Source organism: Dermacentor silvarum, chromosome 1, assembly GCF_013339745.2.
Source record: "Dermacentor silvarum isolate Dsil-2018 chromosome 1, BIME_Dsil_1.4, whole genome shotgun sequence".
Classification (NCBI taxonomy): domain Eukaryota; kingdom Metazoa; phylum Arthropoda; class Arachnida; order Ixodida; family Ixodidae; genus Dermacentor; species Dermacentor silvarum.
The window spans coordinates 34059558-34080983 of NC_051154.1; the positions used below are offsets into that span (position 1 = coordinate 34059558).

Genomic DNA, 21426 nt, shown 5'->3' on the forward strand with positions numbered 1-21426 from the left:
GTACCTTGTTTAGCTCTTTGTACGTACATCACCAAGTGGCCGATATCTAGCCACACAGCGTGTACAATTACTGGAACTATGCAAACACGCGGTTGGGATAGATATTGGCACTTTGCGGTCTACAAAGAGCTAAATAAGCTACAGCACAAAGCGTTTTGCGAAAATTACACAATAAAGTGCCCGCAAAATCACCCTATTTTGCAATAGCAACCTCCAAATTTTTGTGCCACATGCTCCGCCGCATTGAAGCGGTTTGAATTATCACAATTTCACCGCATATTTATAACAGTTGGCAAGCTTACGCTTACTGAAAGTTTTATTTCCAGAAGTCTGTCAACCTGGATTTCTTAAGCTTCACGGCAAGCAAGGCGTTACGCGAGTCTCGCAGTCCATTAAGAGCCATCGCAATGTCAGGTTACAGTGTATTAGAATGTTTTACAGCGGGTCGAGCGGAGGCGCATCCTATTGCGCGTCGCGTACCCGCTTTGGAAGTAGCCTGCACTTAAAGCGAGTGTGCGGCGCTTCTGCCGTCTGCACGTTGTTTTTCGATGTCGTCGTTGCGGAACGTCGCTTCTTTCGCGCCTTTTTCTGCGTCAGTGTTTATGATGCCGCACAAGCGGCGGTTAATCCACTGTTACACGCCGGGCTGCGCAACTGGCTATGCTAGAGCAGCCCAGGAGCGCAAGTTATCGCTTTTTAAGGCTCCGAGAGATGAACACCAAAGGCTTCCTCATATTGGCAAAGCCTTTAGCGCAATTCAAAAAAGACAGGGACGTGACAGAGATGCAGGATAGCGCTGTCCCGTGTCTGTCACGCCCCTGTCTTTTTTGAATTGCGCTAAAGGCTTTGCCAATATGAGGGAACCGTACCAACTAGTCAGCCTTGTTGAACCAAAGTCTCCTTTGGCAGCGAAATCTCCACCAGCTTGACAAGTCACTGGACCCTGATTGAGCTGTTTGCAAACTGCACTTCGAGCCGCACTTTATTGTGACGCATTATGTCCACATGATCAATGAAACTGAAGCTACAATTCCGAGGGGGACCCCAACGCTTGCTCCACTTTCATATTTAAGGGTAAAGAAATCTCGCCCGCCGTGGTTCCTCAGTGGTTACGGTGTTGGGCTGCTGAGCACGAGGTCGCGGGATCGAATCCCGGCCACGGCGGCCGCATTTCGATGGGAGCGAAATGCAGAAAACACCTGTGTACTTAAATTTAGGTGCACGTTAGAAGAACCTCAGGTGGTCCAAATTAATCCGCAGTCCCCCACTACGTTGGGTCTCATAATCAGATGGTCGTTTCGGCACGTATAACCCCATATACTATTATTATTAAACAAGTCTCGTGATGCAGCGCAAAGAAAGTCGCGCCAACACTTGAAGCTTAGTCGCTTATGAGGGTAATTATACCAAGCCGTTGGACAGTGGTCGACTGAAAAGCGAGCATATTGTGTAAATAAAAGTGCATTGGTGTGTTATATCACAACTTTGTTGTTTATTAACTGTTCATAACTCTACCAGCAAATACACGCAAAGTGCCTCGAGCGGGCCAGTCACGCGGCAACTTCGCGTGTGTTCGCGGGCTTCTATCACGCTCGAAAAAAAACTTATGTAGCACGTATTGAGCAACAGAAACCTGTCTCAGGAGTTTTTCATGTTGCTCTTCAATTTCTCATTGACACTTTTCATCTCATTGTAATATTTGAGAAGTTGATTAAGACTATGTAATTAGCCGGAATGCAAAAAAATAATCCGAGTATCTCCAGGCGACGGCAAACAACATTACATTGGTTCTGTCCCGCTACGTGGCATCTGCATATTTCTAAATCTTGGTGCATGTGTGAGGGGCGGCGAGGGCCGGCTGCTGGCTGAAACTCAATTAAGGCTCAAGCACCATTAATAATGAACTTTATTACTAAGGCATGGCGCCTCCAAAAAGCGACGAAAGCCAACATGCGCACCGCACTCTCGCGCACACTTCTCACGTCTTGGCTTGGCTTCGGGGCTGGCTGTGTGCTGTGGCTGGTAGGTGGCACTACTAGCCAGATTGCTTACATCTGGCCCCTCTCTGTTTGACCAAGTCCCTTTGGTCTAGGAAAGGGCACTGCTTGATGTCTTGAATGTGAGAATAGTCCAAGCGCTCGGGTGGATGTCCAGGGCCGTTATTTTGTAGCGATGCCTTTAAAGTAATAATGCCTTTTCGCGCTTATCGCGCATTGTCAGTGGTCAGGGCGACAGTCCGCTAACGATATCAACGTTGATAACGCGAGCAGGCCGTCGCTCTTGACCACTGACAAAGCGCGATAAGGCATTATGACATTAAAGGCATCGCTACAAAATACCGGCCTTGGGAGTGGCGATCGCTGTAGGTCTGCTGAGCTGTGGTGTCCGGGCACTGACCGAAAGATGACCCATGATCATAACAGCATTCGACATCCGTGGCAGCAGTCGTCCATGGGATGGCACACTTGTGGCTGTTGGAGAATGGCAAATTTCAGTTGGCAGGGGCGGCTGAAACGCCAACTGTGCTTGGCTTCAAGAAAACCAGTCTTACCCAATATAAGTGGCACAGCATTATTATCGAGGGCGGCTGCTTTGACCAAACCGGTGATAAGTCCAACAGAAATATTGGGTGAGTCTATTCTCCTGGCAGTATTTCTCCCGACGCTCACCTCCTATTGGCGCTCGGAAGTCACATGACAAACTGCCGGGGGGAAAAACGGCCTCCAGGTGCGCCTTAACCTAACATCACATAACCTAATTTCACCTAATCTAACATAACATACCCTAACCTTCCAAGAGCCAATAGGAGGTGAGTGCCGGCAGAATAGCCACTGCCAATCTTCAAACAGATGGCACCAGCGGGAGTTACTGATGTTCCTCCAACGACGACTTGAGGAGGTCTAGTCCAGGGCAGGAGGGGCAAAGAGCTGACCAGGCGACGTGAAACAAGCGTCACTTTAGACAAAGCAACACATGAGTCACGAGAAACGATAAGTCGAGTAGGGCGAACCGTTTGGGCACTGCAGGCAAGCTACTTCATCGTTTGGGCAGGCGTCACTGTCAACACGACGGTCAGCGAAACGCAAAGGGCGAAGGCGCAAAATGGCTAGGACGAAGCGGGCGAGAGGCTGCATCGGGTGGCAGGAGCTGTACAAAGGAAGGAGCGTTGGCTGGCGAGTCACTTCACTAGGCGGGTGAGAGGTGATGTTTCAGGCATGGTTCGGGGTCGACTGCGCCAGTTGTGAGAGGCGGCGAGGGCCGGCTGCTGGCCGAAACGTAATTAAGGCTCGAGCACCATTAATAACGAACTTTATTACTAAGGCATGGCGCCTCCAAAAAGTGATGAAAGCCAACGCGCGCACCACACCAACGCCTCCTATAAAGTCTTTATAGGAGGCATTGACCGCACTCTCGCGCACACTTCTCACGCCTAGGCTTGACTTTGGGGCTGGCTGTGTGCTGAGGCTGGTAGGTGGCGCTACTAGTCAGATTGCCTACACATGATAGTTCGGACACCCTGCGTATTGCAGTCGGCTATCCAGCTCAGCCGCTCTTGAAAATCGCGATAAGCGTTCGCAAATACTCAATTGCACGTTCGTATAAAAAACGGTGTCGATAATAAGCCAGGCAAACTGCAACGAACACCACTGCGAAATGTGAAGTATTGCGAGATGATTCCACAACTAAAACATGCGCAAGCGATGGTATTTAAATTTTTCCATATGCATAACGAAGCTGCAAAGAATAAAAACCAGAAGCAAAAACATTTGTCCCTTGCTAGTCGTGCATGGTATACTTCACCCGCCGAAAACGCCGGACGAAGTGGTTGTCCTAACAGCACGACGGCCCGAAAGCTGACGCGCTTTGAAGTGCGGCCGACTACAGCGCCGCTCATCTTTCTTCCCCTCCAGGCCCTCTCCAGCGGAGGCGGTCGCGACACTATACTTGGCGACAGCTTTTCTTGACATTGGAGCGAAGGCTACGGAGGCGGGGCCTCCGCACATTTGTGTTACTACGCAAGTAGTCTGGCAGCTTGTAGCTGATTTCAGTTCCAGTTTCGATTTTCGCTTGCTCACAGCGCTAGTGTGTTTAGCAAAACATATGCATGCAAAATGGGAACGTCAAAGTTAAACTTTGATGAGTGTGCATACATGCAGCTAATTACTGTGCTGTATATATACTGGTACACAGAAAATTTTCCGCTGTTCAGAAGGTTTTCCCAGCATTATTCAGCCTTTATAACAGCGAAGCTTATACCCCTGACACATGGGCAAAACTAAAGTTCTTTGCAGGAAACCCCTTTTGTTACTCCGAAGGACCCTTTGCAGAAAGGAGTTGCACCGATGACACACAGCATCGCACTAACTTCTTTAGGTGGTTCCTCAGATGAACGCGAAAAAAAGCGTTGTTTGTTAAAGCAGCAAGAGGGAAGACTTACAAAAAGCTGCGCATGTAATTACATTTTGTGTAGAACCTAAAAATACTTTTTTCCCATTTTTGATGAAAATGCGCATATTCGGAATTCAACATGGCGGCGCTAGTGACGTGCTTCGAGCGTTTGAGCTAGAGTATAGCTAGAGTAAATCTTCACTGTTTGACAAATCGCATTACCGTTAAAGCTTAAAGTATAAACAGCATTCACGCGATCTTGCGCGCGACAGCGACAATCGACGCAATGGAGATGGCTGTCGCGTTCGCTCGTCGCCTACAAGTCGTACCGCATGCAAGCGACGAGACGAGCGACGACTTTGAGCGACGTCTCCCCGGTGTTGCCGGCATGAGGGCAGCAAATACTCGCCGAAACAGGCGTGACGCTTGCTTTATTAATTTAAGTTGATGTGTTTTAGTGTAAAGAGCAGCATAAATATTTCTAAAGGTCTTGCACTACGTTATTATCCTTGCACGTATCAAAATCTAGTCGTTTGCTCGTTCCGTGCGACAATCAGTAGTACTTGACTGATGTATATCCAGTTCCGGCTTCGCGCTATTGGCTAGTCGCTCATAGCACTTCCGGGCGACGAGCGACGAATTCTACATTTCTAGAACCGAGCGACTGAGCGAAAAGACCAAGCGATCTGTTCGCGCGACGGCCCGTTTCGTCTCTCGAAGCCGTCGCTCATCGCCGTCGCGCACAAAATCGCGTGAATGCGGTTTGGGCTTTATACATTTTTAAGGTAAAAAAATACCTGCGGTGCACCGTAGTTATGTAACACGTTTTCGTCTGTTGATGAGTTGTGCACGCTGTATGCGAGAGTACACCTTCCGCTTGAAAAGTAGATGCCCGATCTTTTTTCCCGCAAAGGAACTTTGCCGGGAGGAAGATACTCCTTTGTCGTGTGTCACTGCGCTTAAACGCCTTTGCGGTAGATGTCCCGTTACTTAAAGAACTTGTGCCTGTGTGTCAGGGTTATTAGGTTCAGTGTTCAGTCAACAAAAAGTGTGGCAACCCAAGATATACGGGTACGCGCCTCACGTGATCGAATGTTAACGTTTACAGTATTAAGCCCTGGTACAGGCGAAATGGAAGGCCAGTTGCGGCACGATCCTGCGACGACGCGCGTCTGTTAAGGAATTCTTTGCAGACTCACATTTTGAACAAATACCTCTTTAATTGAGAAATAAGAGGAGTAACAACGTGCGTTACGACTGCTTCCATCGCGGGTCGCCCTCCTTCCTCCCCCCATGTTGCCAGCCTAGCATTTCGATTCCGCTAACACTCGGCCATTCCTGGCAGCGAACTGTCCTCAGTTCATGTGGTGTAGTCCCGAAGATACGCAGGTCTTTTGGACACACGTGTGCTACGTCTGTAGCAAAATGTCCCTGTAAGTCATGAAACTTGACGCACAATGTTTTGCGCATGCTTTTAGGCAGCACAAAAAGAAGTCGTCCGTCTTCTTCAACGTAAAACAGTTTTCCACGCTTTCTTCCTCGTCGGAGCTTGACTGGTCTTCCACCCCATCTCTTCAGTTGGCTGATGTGGGTAGACCCTTTTCCTTCCGTTCATCTCGGTCACTCTGTAGGTGTCTGCTGGCAGTACTTCTATGAGCGTTCTTGAGTGGACCTCTGAGTGGACCTCTGAGTGGACCTCTGAGTGGACCTCTGAACTTCTTCTGGGTTTTTGTTGGGGCACCAGTGTGCTCTGGAACGCAGCGCATGACCACTATGTCTCCAACACTCAACTTGTCCGCTGTGAAGTGACGCTTGTCGAAGTACTGCTTCGACCTTGCTTGCTGGCTCGCTATGTCCTTTTGAGCCATCTCTTGAAGTTGCTCCGGGCAGACCCACTCGTTATTTTCAGTGTTCAGCCATCTGAAGATACCATCCTGCATCCTTGGTTGATATCCATGCAAGAGCTTGAAAGGGCTAGTCCCTGTTGAGGCATTGTAAGCAGTATTTAGGTAACTTTCTACCTCCTTGATCTTCTGATCCCAATCTTTGTGAGCTGGGTCCTTGATTGTAGCCATAATACACGGTACCAGAGTTCGGTTCACACGCTCCACCTGGCCATTAGCCCTTGGATGGTGTGCCGAGTTCAGTGTGTGAGCCACACCATTTTCCTGACAGAAGGCTTCGAAGCCGTGGGACGTGAAACAGGAACCACGGTCCGAGATGATGCGCTCCGGTAGTCCAAACTCTGTTATGAAGTTCTGCATACACCACAGTACATTTCTCGCCGAGGTGTGGCGCACAGGGTAGGAGGCGCACAAACTTTGTCAGATTGTCCACCAGCACCAATATCCACTGGTTCTTCTTGGAACTTCTCACAAACGGACCAACGTGGTCCACATGAACAACTTGAAATGGTCTCTTCCCAGGTGGTATCGAGTGCAGAAGCCCAGGCTTCTTTCCTCCTGGTACCTTTGTGATTAGACATTCAAAACACATACGGATGTGCTGGTCCACGTAGCGCTTCATCCGAGGAAACCGATAAAGTTCCTTGATTTTTGTCACCGTTCGGTCTGTAGCAAAATGTCCCTGTAAGTCATGAAACTTGACGCACAATGTTTTGCGCATGCTTTTAGGCAGCAGAAAAAGAAGTCGTCTGTCTTCTTCAACGTAAAACAGTTTTCCATCTCTCAGCCGTAAGTTCTTGACTTTGGCACTCTCTTCTTGGGTCCTTTCTTTGACTGGCTTCTCCAATATTTGGGCGAGCTTCGCCAAGTCCGCATCAGAGCGTTGAACGATCACAACTTGGTCCTCCAATGTCATGGTAAGGCACACCTCGATCCTTGTCTCAACAACCTCATCAAGCGTGTCCCTTGGCGCTCCTACAGGTTCACGACTCAAATAGTCCACATGTGCCATTTTCTTTCCTGCTCGGTGCTTCACCTCAAAGTCATACTCTTGAAGTAAGTCGAATCACCTTGCTATCTGTGGTTTAAGAGTCTTGTGCGCATTCAGATACACAATTGCTTGACAATCTGTAACCAGCGTGAACGGAATGCCTAAGAGAAATGGATGAAGTCTTTCCATACTCCAGACTATCGCCATCAGCTCCAGTTTTCCCGCATGGTAATTCCCTTCAGCATCAGTGGTACGCTTACTGACACAAAACACCAAGTGCCAGCGTCCCGACTCATCTTGTTGAAGGATCATCCCCGCAAGTCCATGTCTGCTTGCGTCCGTGTGGAGCTCTGTCGGAGCCAAAGGGTTATACAACTTCAGAACGGGTGGTGCTGTCAGTTCCTTTCGGAGCAGGTCGAAAGCTTCCTGCTGCTCCACTCCCCACGTGAACTTCGTGTCTTTCTTGGTCAGAGAAGTAAGCGTTTCTGCCTTCAGGGCATAATGGGGAATGAACCGTCTGAAAAATCCCGTTAGACCCAGAAATCTCCTTACACTGTGAACATCAGTTGGCGTGCTAGCGTCCAGTATGGCTTGTTGCTTCACTTCACCTGGCTGCAGGTAGCCTTTCGCAATCTTGAAGCCTAAGTAGTCGATTTCCTCACTTCCAAACACACACTTGGATATTTTCAGGGTTAGACCAGCAGCTCGCAGGGCATCCAGTACTTGTTTGAGCCGAACCAGCAACTCTTCCCAATCCTTGGCTGGAATCAGCAGGTCGTCCATGTAACACAATGCTACAGTGTTACGCAGAGATCCGAGGACCTTGTTCATTAGACGCTGAAATACAGCAGGACCATTTCTCAACCCGAACACCATACGTTCAAACTGCCCGATCTCGTCAGGCGTGATGAATGCAGTCTTGGCCTTCGATTCCTCACTCTGTGGAAGTTGAAGGTATCCGTTTGCACAGTCTAACACACAGTATATCTGTGCTTCGGAGAGTCGTTGCAGCTGGTCGTCAATGTTTGGCAAGGGGAAGTGTTCCGGCACCGTCTGGCTATTTAGCCGTCGATAATCTATGACTAGACGATTTTCTCCATTCTTCTTTTTCACGAGTAGTACTGGACTAGCATATGGCGAGGATGTTTCGGTTATGATGCCAGTCGCCTTCCACTCCTTGACAATTTCTTGGATCGCTTTTCTTTCCTCTGCATTAGTCGTGTACGGTTTGCAGCTGACTGGGCTGCTCCCGGGATGCTCCGTGATGATCATCTCTAGTTGGTTACAACACCCCAACTCTGACAAATTCAGCGCAAAGCAGTCCCTATATTCATTCAGCATTTTCAGCAGTGCGTCAACTTGCTGTTCATTGACATCCTTCCCGACGTTTAGCATGCTACGATCAATGGGCTTCTGCTGAGGCACAGGTCTCACGGGTGTTAGCTCTTCGCTCCCTGATAGCAGTTCAACGTGAGCAAACAAACTCCCCTTGATCAGCTGTTGGTCTTCATCCTTGTCGTTCAGCATGGGTATCTCAACCATTCCGTCTTCGACGTGAAGTAGTATTCCCTTACCCGTTCCTGTAGGCAATATAACATTTCCTTCACTATTATTGGTCTCCACTGTCACCCAACACAGTCCTTTTGGGCAGCACAATGGTCTCCTTGACACGAAGTGGCTCCTTCGAAGGCTTCATCTGGGCAAGGTCAATGTTGCAAAATGGAAGATCGTCTCGGTAGCCAATCCTGAGTTCATCTCCCATGTGTAGGTATGCAATGTGGTCCTGTTCCGTCCAAGTCCTACCAACCAGCATGTCCACAGGCAAGGCACTGTTGTGAACGATAATCACCTTGACCTTACGGCATAACACGTCATCGATTTCTATGTCAACCTCCGAGGTTCCGATAGACTGCACTGTAGATGTATCAGTGTTCCCCAACCCCTACAACGCTTGGGCTTTGCACACAACATGCAGATTGCACTTTTATGACGCAATATACAGTCTGAACTTCCCGGGTCAATCATCACGGAGAGCTGGTGAGTACCATTGATGATCGCAGTCTTCAGGAACTTGGATGGACCACTGTCACTTGTTGGGTCCTCATTCACCATGAAGTTCCCAGCAGGGTTTGTTTTTGAACAGTCTTTCGCTATGTGCCCGCACCCTTCCACAGCTGTAGCATTTTCGCTCTGACGGATCACGCTTGGGAGGCTCTGGCATTTGCTTCGGTGGTCCCCCACCACTTGCTTGATGTGCGACACGTGCATTTGTGATCACTTGCTCGGTTGGACGCGTGGCGTTCCAAGATTTTGAAGGCGGAGGCTTCCCACGAGATGTCGCGCTACCTGGGTCACCACCGTGTGGCTTGGCCCCTGGATACTGCTGCATTCTAGCTTTGGTTATTCGCTCTAGTCTTCGCAAGTCTGCCAGCAATTCGTCCTCGTCCTCGTGATCCTTCGCCGACATTGAGATGCATGCATCTTTAAACCGCAGCCCCACCAAAACTTGCTCTTTGGTATCCTGCATACCGAGGCCCAATGCTTTGCATAACAATGTTTTTTCAAGAAAGTACGCCGTGATGGATTCTCCCTTCATCTGGACTCTTTCTTGCATTTGCTTCCACTTTTCGGCCGTGCTTGTCTGGCCCACAAAAGTCTTTTTGAAGGCTATCTTGAAGTCCTCCCACGTAGTAAGGTCATCCACACGGGCCTGAAGCCAAAATCGAGCAGGTCCCTTCATGTGAAGCCTGGCGTTTTCGAGTCTGAAGCTGTCCGGCCAGCCGTGCAGGGCCGCCATGGAATCGATACTCTTCAACCACGCCCCAGCTTCGTGGCATGAGCCCTCGCCGTCGAAATCCTGGATAGCCTTATTTAGGTCCGGCATAACGTGGAACGCTTCAGGCTTCCTCTTGATAAGCTCCAATAACCGCCGGTTTTGCTCCAGCAAAGCTTGCATCATTTCGTTAGTTCCGCCGCCGTCTGCCATCTTGGGCGTTGTCTATACGCCTGTCTGGGCGTACACACAGTTTTTCACCAACAGATAAACGTCTAGGCTTGCCAACGACACTCAGAGCGTCCATACGCACGTTTTCGAGGCGGCACAACGGCTCAATGTCGATCAGTCACAGAAACGGTATCGTAGCGTCTCGCAGGCGTCACACAGAGCGTCCGCACGCACGTTTCTGAGGCAGCACGAAGACTCGCGTTTAGAAGTCGGTACTTCACGAAGACGGTACCGTTGTCTCGTGGACGTCACACAGTGTCCGCGAGTACGTTCAAGGCGTCACACAGTCCCTTTTCCAGTCAGTACCTCACAAAGACGGCACCAACGCAGCGTCAGTTGAAAGTCGGCGAGCGTCACTGTCGTCGCAATCCCCCGACATCGGTTTCCAGGGTCGCTTTACCACAAAGGTTTCGGTAAATCCCACTTCTGAGATGTTAAGGAATTCTTCGCAGACTCACATTTTGAACAAATAACTCTTTAATTGAGAAATAAGAGAAAAATAGGAGTAACAACGTGCGTTACGACTGCTTCCATCGCGGGTCGCCCTCCTTCCTCCCCCCATGTTGCCAGCCTAGCATTTCGATTCCGCTAACACGTCTTGTTTCAATTTTGCTGTATTCCGTTTACGCCCACAAAGACTGTCGACAATGATCGGTGCAGACTGCGCCTCAGTGTTCTAGAAGCTTCATGATTGTAGTAGATCGTTTCGTTAAGATTGCGCGCAAGACGAGAACAGTCAGGCTTATTTCAGAGTTTGCGTGACCACCAGTGATAAGGCTGGAAAGTTAGATGCGTGATGTATAAAAGACGGCGCGTCCAAACGATGACCAGCTTTTCCACGGCCGATGCTGTACTCGGCGCTATCAGTGCCAGTGTGTATTGCTGTAATCTGACTTTCCGTTACCGGCAGACTGCTGCCTTCGTCAACGTCACGACCCCGTGACAATAGCTATGCAAACTATGCAAGATGACGAACGTTTCCAAGCACAACACCACAGCCAAAATATGCAAGTACCATGATGCCGCTGAATTGGAAGATCTTAAGAGAGCTTACGCTTAATTGAATAGAGACTGATACAGATTCTTCTATCGAGCTTCGCTGGTCAAGCACCTTCATGTAGTGTGATGGCTGCCGATAAGAGAGCTTACGCTTAATTGAATAGACTGATACAGATTCTTCTATCGAGCTTCGCTGGTCAAGTACCTTCATGTAGTGTGATGGCCGCCGATGTTTTTTCCATCCCTGTGCATGCATGCATATCAATTGTTATGGGCAGAAAAAAATAAAGAATGCATAAAAACAGTTCATATCTTTTATTGCATCACAGCCATACGAGAAAATTCTCGAGGCCCGTGTATTTAGATTTAGGTGCACGTTAAAGAACCCCAGGTGGTCAAAATTTCCAGAGCCCTCCACTACGTCGTCTTTCATAATCATATCGTGGTTTTGGGACGTTAAACCCCATCAATTATTATAAACATAACATTTTGCTGGCACTCCATGTCGACATACCATTTTTGCACTTGTGGCACAGAACGCGATAGCCATAACTCGTTGCTGGCATTGCTTGCCATAAGAACCGTTATCATAACAAATCAAAATAGGTAAGAGCAGGAACACATTGATAACGAAGAATGAGACTGTAGAATACATTAGGAAATGAGCAAATGAAAAACAAAAGAATGACAAGAAGCGCTATCACACTTTCAGGTGCCATTGAAACAGCAATGAAACAAAACATCAAGCACTATTGGCATGAGATCACACAGAAAAATAGCTAGAGTGGGGCCCGCAGAGCTTCTGCCTTGATTCGAGTTACGTTCGCAACTTTGAACACTTCAATTTAACTAAGAAATGTGGTTCTCGCTGATGCAGCGTATAATGTAAAAGTTCACGGCCGTAATACATCATCACATCACAGCCACCGTGACAGTACACGGCCACTGACACAAAAACCACAGGTTTGAGCCTGTCGCATTTCGATGGATCAGAAATGCCAGACGCCCGTGTACTTATGTTTCAGTGCATGTTAAACAACACCGGGTGGTCAAAACTTGTGCAACCTTCTAGCATGGCATGTCGCATAATCACATCCATCGTTTTGGCACACAATATCCCAACAGTTATTATCACATCATGGTAGCGTAACCAGAACATACATGATGTGCAATGAAACAAGAGAGATCGGCAGATTAAATTAAAATGAAGTGAATAAGCAATAAAAGTGTAAATAAATAGCAGTGACTGGTGGACCTCAAAAGCAATATCACAGTTTCTGGTTAGGCACGCGTGTAATCCTTTGGTTGAAGCTTTGAAAAAGCACACATGGAGATGCTCATGACAGTTATCAATTCTGCTCATGTCAGAGCTGCTCGACTCATCAGAAGTACTCGAATCTGTGCCCAAAGAAATTATGACTTTCTCTTTGGCTGTCTATAATGCCATCCCGCTCCCATGCCTCATCCTCAAGCCTTATCATGTGAGTGCAGTCTCGGAACCAGTTCTGCGAGGTCACACCTGCGATCCCTTCCAGCAGCAGCTTCTCGACTGAATCGATCTTGAAGTCAGTGTTCTTTGAAGCAACATAGCCTTTGACCTGGCTCCACACAAGCTCTATTGGATTAAGCTCGCAGTGGTAAGGAGGAAAGCGCACAACCTCGTGACCAGCAGCACTGGCAAGTGTGTCAATCTGGTAAGCAAGGAACATCTGCTTATTCTGCTTAACGATCTGCAGCAGTTCGCTCTTCAGTTGGTCATCTGAAAAAGGGATACCTTTCGATTTCAACCAGCACTGGATGTCAGCTTTTCTTGATGAACTTGGCACCTTTTCAACTTGAGCACTGTGATACGACGCATTATCCATCACAATCGCACTGCGTGGCTTGATGTTCAATAGCAACTGTTCAACAAACCATTTTTGAAAACGTGCAGCATCCAGTGTGGTAATCACCAGCACCCTTCTTGGCACGAAAAACTAGGGCGGCTCTATCAACAAAGCCTTCCGCACTGCTAGCATGCAAAACAATTAGGCGTCCTCCTTTACCGCTCGGTGCACGGAGACCTGTTGAGAGGCCTTGACGAAATGCGTCTTGCAGGGACATCATTTTGGTGTCTGTCCATACAGTCTCCTTAGTGTGGCCAGCATTTACCCAGGCCTCATCAAGGTAGTATATGGTCCTGTAAAAGAAATCAGTCGTATAGTTAAGAGCGTACTTTTACTGGCAACAGCCCATCTTACTGGCAACAGCCTACACTCGGATATTGCCGGCGCGCAAGGAACAAGCACGGAAACATGCACGCTTGCAGTCACGGAAGGACGCGCATGCGCGCAAGCGTCGGTCTCGACACCAGGGGTGCGCCGCTAGAAGGAGAGGCATTGGGCCCAAAATCTAAGAAAGCATTAAGAGAGGCAGTGAGCAAAATGATAATGGACGGTAAAGCCCCTGACGGGTGGAGACTGAGCAGGATGAGCATGATATATAAGGGAAAGGGGGACAAAGCCGACATAAACAACTACCGTCCCATAACAGTGACGTCAGTGGTTTACAGGGTGGTGATGCAGATTATAAAGGACAGACTGCAGGCATGGGTGGAGAGCGAGGAGGTGCTGGGGGAACTACAAAATGGGTTCCGAGAACAAAGAAGGTTAGAAGATAATCTGTTCTCATTGACACAGTGTATTGAAATAGCAGAAAAGGAACACAGGCCCCTATGGCTTGCCTTTCTGGATATCAAGGGAGCCTATGACAGTGTAATCCAAAAGGATTTGTGGGACATACTGGGCACTCTAGAGGTGGAAGATGGAGTAAGAAATATTTTAAAAGATATCTATAAAAGTAACAGGGTGCTTATAAAATGGGAAAACAAGGTATCTGGGCCTATAGAGATACAGCAGGGGCTTAGGCAGGGGTGCCCTCTGTCACCTCTGTTGTTCATGCTGTATTTACAAGGATTAGAGAAAAAATTAGAGAGGAGCGGACTTGGCTTCAACCTTTCCTATTCCAAGCAGGGAGAATGGATTAAACAGTCATTACCAGGACTGATGTATGCAGATGACATTGTACTTATGGGTGACAGCAAGGAAGACTTGCAGAGATTAATGGACATCTGTGGTAAAGAGGGAGATAGCTTAGGTTTGAAGTTTAGTAAAGAAAAATCGGCAGTCATGACTTTTAATGATAATCAGGGCAGCGAGCATAGGATACAGGAGGTTACGCTGGAGGTGGTGGATAAGTACAAATATCTTGGAGTGTGGATAAACAATGGGGCTGAGTACCTAACGGAACATGAAAAATATGTGACGGCTAAAGGTAGCAGAAATGCAGCTGTGATGAAAAATAGGGCACTGTGGAATTACAATAGGTACGAAGTGGTGAGAGGGATTTGGAAAGGGGTGATGGTCCCTAGTTTGACTTTCGGCAATGCGGTCCTGTGCATGAGATCAGAGGTTCGAGCAAGGTTGGAAGTTAAGCAGCGAGGGGTAGGTAGACTGGCTCTGGGAGCACACGGAAATACACCAAATCAGGGGGTACAGGGTGACATGGGATGGACGTCATTCGAGGGCAGGGAAGCCAGCAGCAAGATAGAATTTGAGGAGCGATTGAGAGAGATGGCAGAAAAGCGGTGGGCAAGGAGAGTTTTCAGTTATTTGTACATGAGGAATGTTGATACAAAATGGAGGAAGCTGACCGGAAAACTGTCAATCAAATATTTGGACTGCAGGAGGGGTGCAAACCAGGAAACAGCGGTTAAGAAAAAGGTTAAGGAAACAGAGAGGGGTCTGTGGAAAACAGGGATGCAGACGAAATCAGCACTGGGCACATACCGAACTTTCAAGCAAGAAATTGCCAAAGAAAATATCTACGATAATTCTAGGGGAAGCTCTTTGTTGTTTGAAGCCAGGACGGGAGTATTGCGGACTAAGATGTACCGAGTCAAGTACCAAGGTATAGACACGTTGTGCTGTGCGTGTGGAGAAGAGGAAACGGCTGAACACCTCATACTTTTCTGTAAGGGGCTTAACCCTACAGTGCAAGGCAACGGGGCTGATTTTTTCAAAGCATTGGGGTTTAAGGACAGTGAAGGCAAAATAGACTTTAAGCGGGTAGAAATAACCAAACAGAGGTTATCTGATTGGTGGATAAAATTAAGGCAGGGGTGAAATTTCACCCACCACAAAGTACAAATTATCTTAATAGTCATGGCTAGGTGGCGTATGTCACCGCCCGATTTAAAGGGTTCAGCCTCATCCATCCATCCAGGAGCGCTCCGCCACGCGCTCGCGCCCCCCGCACTATTTTGTGGCCGAGTGTACTTTCGACGCCAAGCAACGATGTCGTCTCTTTCGAGCAATGCGGAATTCCTTTTTCTCTTTCGGTAGACGAACCCCAAGTCGTTCAGCATTCGTTGCATCTTGCGAGTGTTGATCGTCGGCATGTCCATGTCAGGGTCGCTGATCACGTCGTTGCGTAGCTTCTCGGACGTCGGCAGTTCACTGCGCATGAAATAGCTGTGCACTTTGCGCCGCAATGCTGCCAACGCAAACGTGTCGTAGCGCAGCAGCCTCGTCTTGGCGGTCATGCACTTCCCAGCTTCGCCCGAGACCGAGAAATCCAGTTTCTTACGCTTTGGAGGGGAGAGTGGGGCCCGCAGAGCTTCTGCCTTGATTCGAGTTACGTTCGCATACTCACTCCGGTGAGCTCGGCGACAGTCCGGCACACAGAATTCGTCGACAGCTCGGGCTGACGGCGCCTTACTCCTGCGTAGACATTGCAGATAACCTGCTTGGTTTGTTTGGAGACCCACTTCTTGTCACACTTAGAGTATAGCCTCCTCGGAGAATGAAAAGGAGAGTTTGCGGCCGCACACGGTACCGCCGGCACCGGGGACGCCATGTTTATTGCGAGAGCAAGCAGCAGGCTGCGGAAAACGTGGTGCGGTCCAAGAAATAAAAAGAAATAAAAATATAAAATTAAGGCGCACGATAACTTTTTTTCCATGAACAGCTTCCCATACTTGTTCTATATTTATAATGAAGAAAATTTTTATTTATTCGGGTCAAGTAACTCATAGAATCAGAACGCACCATGCAGGCGCCTGCAGTGGCGCCTGCAGTGAACCGCCTGCAGTGGCACGCACACATGCAGGCGGTTCTGCTCTGTAGCTTCCACAGTGCTGTCAAGGAACAACGTTACTGGACAATGCCTCCTAGTACTGAGCCGCTATTCTGGACATTCCGCCATTTTCTTCGAGGCGTGACGTAGGCGCGACGCTTACAAAATGGCGCCGATAGCCCCGTTTCGCTTTCGTAACGTGACGCAAATTTGACGTTTCGCCTAAGAAACTGTAATGTAGGCATTGAACATAGCGTGGTTGATAAAGCAAAACAGTTTTCCTCCCCAGTGAAAATAAAGCAGCTAGCTCAAAGCGTACGACTATTCGATCAAAATCGTTTCTCGCTTCCGTCGTCTGCATGCGCGCAGGCTGTCGTCTGCTTCATTAGCTAGGATGCGTGACCTCGGGAAACGGAATGAGTCATCGTATATTGGCGCCCACGCGCTTGCTTTCTACCTTGAGACAACATACGCGACCTGCCAGTGATGATCAGCGCACGCTCTAGGCCGCGTTATCGCTATCTCGTGATCCGCAAGTGACTCAGCCCGACTCGTCTGGCTGAGAAGCGGCCGAATATCATCGATAGCGTTGCGCGCGCCACAGGTATCCGCTTGAGCGACGCAAACGCCGGCACTGCCATCTCTTGTGCACTTCGCTGCTTACTGGCACCGCGAGAGGAAACTTCAAGGCGCCGTCTTGCGTACATTTCTTTTTATAAATTAAAAAGTCACCGTTGTCGTAGCCTTTGATGACGCGAAGAGTAATTAATATTGATTACAATACAAACACAATAGTGAAAAGTGCGAAATGTCGCAGAAAGTTTGCTAGTTTCAACCAATATTATTTCAAATAAACGTGTTTTTAATAGAAATGATGGTTCAAAACACAAATGCCAACACCACCCGAGAGCGATGCAAATGCTATGAGCACGCGTTGTGAACAAAAGATTTTCATGGCCCCAAATGACAGGGAAAATGCGGCGATACGCATGCCTCTCGACTGACACTGCATATGACCGCTCATTACCATAATTCGCGCGGCTCGTCGCACCACAAATTATGGCGGAAAATCTGTGCAATGGCGGCCCAGCGCAACGTCACGCAACGTCAAATTGACGTTTACGAAACGGCCCTTCCTGTGACGCTCTTCACGGGATATTCTTTCAGCCAATCAACAACTGACATGCCGGCTATCTTGGAACAACACCACATATTCGCGAAATTGCAGATGCATTGCACGGGCTTCTGCACGCTACCGTCCACTTTCTTTTTAAAGCGCTAAAGTCGCAATATAGGTGCCAAGGACCACAAAAAAGTATTAGTCGACAAAACTTGCAGCTCCACGTCACGTTTCGTCATTCTGACGAAAACGCAAAATTACATTTTGCAAAACTTCCGTTTCCCGGCACAAATTTTGAAACACGTGACCTCTGGACAGCCAATGAGACAGCCAAGATGGCGGATAATGGCGGCCGTGTAGTTGCCATGCGTGTCCAGAATAGAGCCCCTGGATTACCTCTTTCAGTTTGCAAACTCCGGCTAGAGCGACCTACTCCGGCGCCGCCGCGGATGTCACCCTCCGCTGTACCGCCGAGCGGGGGCGCGCTCGTTGCCGTTTGACTAAGGTCCCTGTATACATACAGGGACCTTACGTTTGACCGGTGTCGGCGGTGCCTACGGCTTCTAGGCCGCCAGCCACGCTGGCGTGGTTATACCTAGGAACGGGGCACCAAAGTGAAGCCAAACGACCGTAACGCCGCTTGGGGCGCTGCGATCGGTATCACACAGCCCGCCGTGGCTCAGAGGTAGAATGTCTGCTTCCCACGCAAAAAACCGGGGTTCGAATCTCGGCAGCAGACAATGTTTTTTCCGTTCTTTTTACTACTTCATGCGTTGATTTTTTTTATTCTTTATACTGCTGCTTAATACTTGCTTCCGTTGCTATGCAATGCAACCGAAAGTCAAGCAGAAGCTGAAGGAATAATAACAAAATAACAATGTCTTGTACTTAATAGCGCATAAAAAGGGACGGAGGCACAGATGGACGACGCGGAAACAGCGCTAACTTCCAACAAACTTTTATTCTACGAAGCACTTCACACATATATAGTCAACAGATAGCGCACGCAAGCGCATAAGTACTGGTTTTTTAACACATGACGGCAACGTGACATGTGTAATGGAAAAGATGAGATCGAAGATGAAAAAGGTGAAAAAAAGGTTTTAAATTTTTTTTCCTTTTATTTTCTTGTAGCGACAGATTAGGATGCTATCTTCATCACGCCACCCTCTGTACCTTGTTTGAAAAATCTAATCCTTTTTTCGAAAGATCAATTGAAGGCGTGCTAACACAAGCATTCCCCAAACTAGCGATCTTCGCCGCTTCAATGATCTCACGTGTTGTTTGCATTGGGCTTCTTCCTATCGCTGTGCACTGCTTATAAACGGGACTGCACCCATGCTTTCTACAGTGGAAAGCCAGATGGCCCACTCCTCCAGTTCGCACGTTATTTGCGTGTTCACGCAGCCTATCATTTATACACCTTCCTGTTTGGCCGATGTATTTTTTGCCACACGACAAGGGTAGTTCATACACGATATTGTTCTCACACTGAACATGGCTTTCCTTGTGCTTTGTCTGGCAACGGGGTTTTCCAGAACCACAATAGCTGGCCTTGCACAAGTTGGACAGCTTGTTTGGCGCTGAAAAGATGACACTTACATTTGCGTTGTTGGCAAATGTAAGTGTCAAATGTAAGAGGGTGGCGTGATGAAGATAGCATCCTAATCTGTCACTACAAGAAAAAAAAAGAAAAAAAAATTTAAACCTTTTTTTCACCTTTTTCATCTTCGATCTCATCTTTTCCATTACACATGTCACGTTGCCGTCATGTGTTAAAAAACCAGTACTTATGCGCTTGCGTGCGCTGCTATCTGTTATTGGAGATTGTTGTGGAAAGGGGTGAAAAGTTGGGTTAAGTGCAACGCGATAATTGTCTCTCAATAGAGGACACCTCAACCGCGTTGCACAGAGGGGAAGTGGGATTGACAGTTAAAGGAGAGAAAGATCGCAGAGGGAGCAGCAGCAGCATCCGAGGCGCCGGAGGCGCGGGAAAAGGGAGGTCAAAGTTTAGACACGGTCAGTGAGGCCGGTGTCGTCAACGAAGCTCAGGAGGGCACGGTAGAGCTTCAGGTGACTTGAAGAGCAGCCCGAGGGGTGCTCTATATAGACCCTTTTCATCGGCGAGGAGGAAAGGGCGCACGGCGAGCCTTTCCTCCTCTCTGGCTTGTGCGATCCGGCGCGGCGCGGCTTGAATGTGTTGCCGGTCGCGCGCTGCGGAACGATTCGGATGTGTTTTAGCTAGTTCTGAGTGCAATTTACGGGATGTCAGTTCTTACGAGGTCGTCGAACAACCACTGGGTAGCTTTTAGGTGCAGCAGTAGCTACAGTATCTGGAAATTTCTCTTATGTGCAAAAATGCGACGCGCATCATCAGCCGCGGTGTGTGTATGTGTTGTGAACTATGTTGGATGTATTGGTTTTCACTCGACGAAGAGTTGTAAAACATTTGCATCAGCCACCGGCATCGATCTCACGCATTTTAAGTCTAGTAGACTTCAAATCACTATGTTTACGTTAGCCTCCTGCAAGAGGCCGAATGTTTTGCTCAAAACAGAGAGCACTGCGGTTGGCAAACCAACATGATACACACAATTGATTCGTGCTTAGATCAGCATTGCCTTTTTTGCCCTGTAAGGTATAATATAATATACAAAGGGGATCCCATAAAGAGAATCCAATAGCTATATGTAACGACAGAATTTCCGTAACGTGGGTGAATGCGTCGTAAATGACGGAACTTGGGAGACTGAAAAAAAAAAAAAGAGTTGATATGTCCTCATTTTGCGGCAAAATAAAACAGAACACGAGATAACGACGCAATAAGTAGCGCCATGTTACCAATAACACACACGCACGCGCACACGCACGCACGCACGCACGCACACGCACACACACACACACACACACACACACACACACACACACACACACACACACACACACACACACGTAAAGCATATCTGCCCCATCCGGCGCCTTGTACTTAAATTTACGGGAAGCATTGGTATAGACAAAAAAAAGAACAAACTGCAGTGCAATATTCCAATGTTGCAAGTTCCCGCCTTTCTCGCGTAACAGAATGCGGCGTGATTGGTACGGGGTCACAGTGATGGTTCTGCCTGCTCTATGAATATTATGTCTGCGAATGAGTTTTATTTCCAGTATTCACTAATAAGTGTGTTTGTTACTGCAAACACGTGCGCTAATTCCGGTCGGGAGTTCTCACCTTTTCAATTACTGCATTTAGAATATTTGTTATTTTCCCCCTACAGATATATATCCTAAATATATGTCTATGAACCCTTTGATTTAATTACCTAGAAATACGTTGGTCATTCTTCGCGCCACGCAGTAAATAAACCTGGTTTATTTCACTCTAATATTATTTTCTTCGATCATTGTCCCTGATCAATATCCACCAACAAGAAGCGCGTGTAAAATGATATCAATAATAACATTTTCTTACGTAGCATTCATGGTGCGGAGATACCAGTTACTTTTAGAGGACAGTGGTAAAAACAGCAGTTCACCTGGCTAAAACTACATTTGGAACCGGCCGTCAAGAGTCATGGGCGCACCGAAGCAACTAAACCATTGAAAAAATGTACTGCATAGACGTTCTGCGCAAGAAACTGGGCGTCCGCCAGTGTCCGCGTAGCGAACGCGCGCTCGCTAGCCGACGACGCGCTTGACAACGACAGTAAAATTGAAGACGTCGCGTTGTTTAATCTATGCCTCAGATATATGTTTCGCAAAATGGTGTAAACATAAACTTGCAGTTGAAATAAAGCGCTATTTTAAGAGCGTACTATGCGCAATCGACCTCGGCGCCCGCAGCGAAAGTACGTTGAATATGCCGCGGAGCGCGTCTCCGCCCCAATCCAGTTCGCTCGCAGCGCCC

At 48.1% G+C, this 21426-nt stretch overlaps 2 protein-coding genes across 11 annotated transcripts in view; one reads left to right on the top strand and one right to left on the bottom strand.

Annotated features, from left to right (window-relative positions):
• LOC119459688 (lysine-specific demethylase 3A) overlaps window positions 1-21426 on the top strand; it is a 335630-nt gene that overhangs the window by 275645 nt on the left and 38559 nt on the right. The window lies entirely within an intron of this gene.
• LOC125944942 (uncharacterized) lies at window positions 9320-11576 on the bottom strand. Its single transcript, XM_049666389.1, has 2 exons — window positions 11493-11576; window positions 9320-11399 (listed from the first exon to the last, which is right to left on the bottom strand). Exon 2 carries the CDS (start codon window positions 10268-10270, stop codon window positions 9386-9388), a length of 885 nt encoding a protein of 294 aa, XP_049522346.1. The 5' UTR covers window positions 10271-11399; window positions 11493-11576; the 3' UTR covers window positions 9320-9385.

Coding starts and splice junctions, on each gene's coding strand:
- LOC125944942 (XM_049666389.1), bottom strand. CDS start 10,270: ATGGCAGACGGCGGCGGAACTAACGAAATGATGCAAGCTTTGCTGGAG.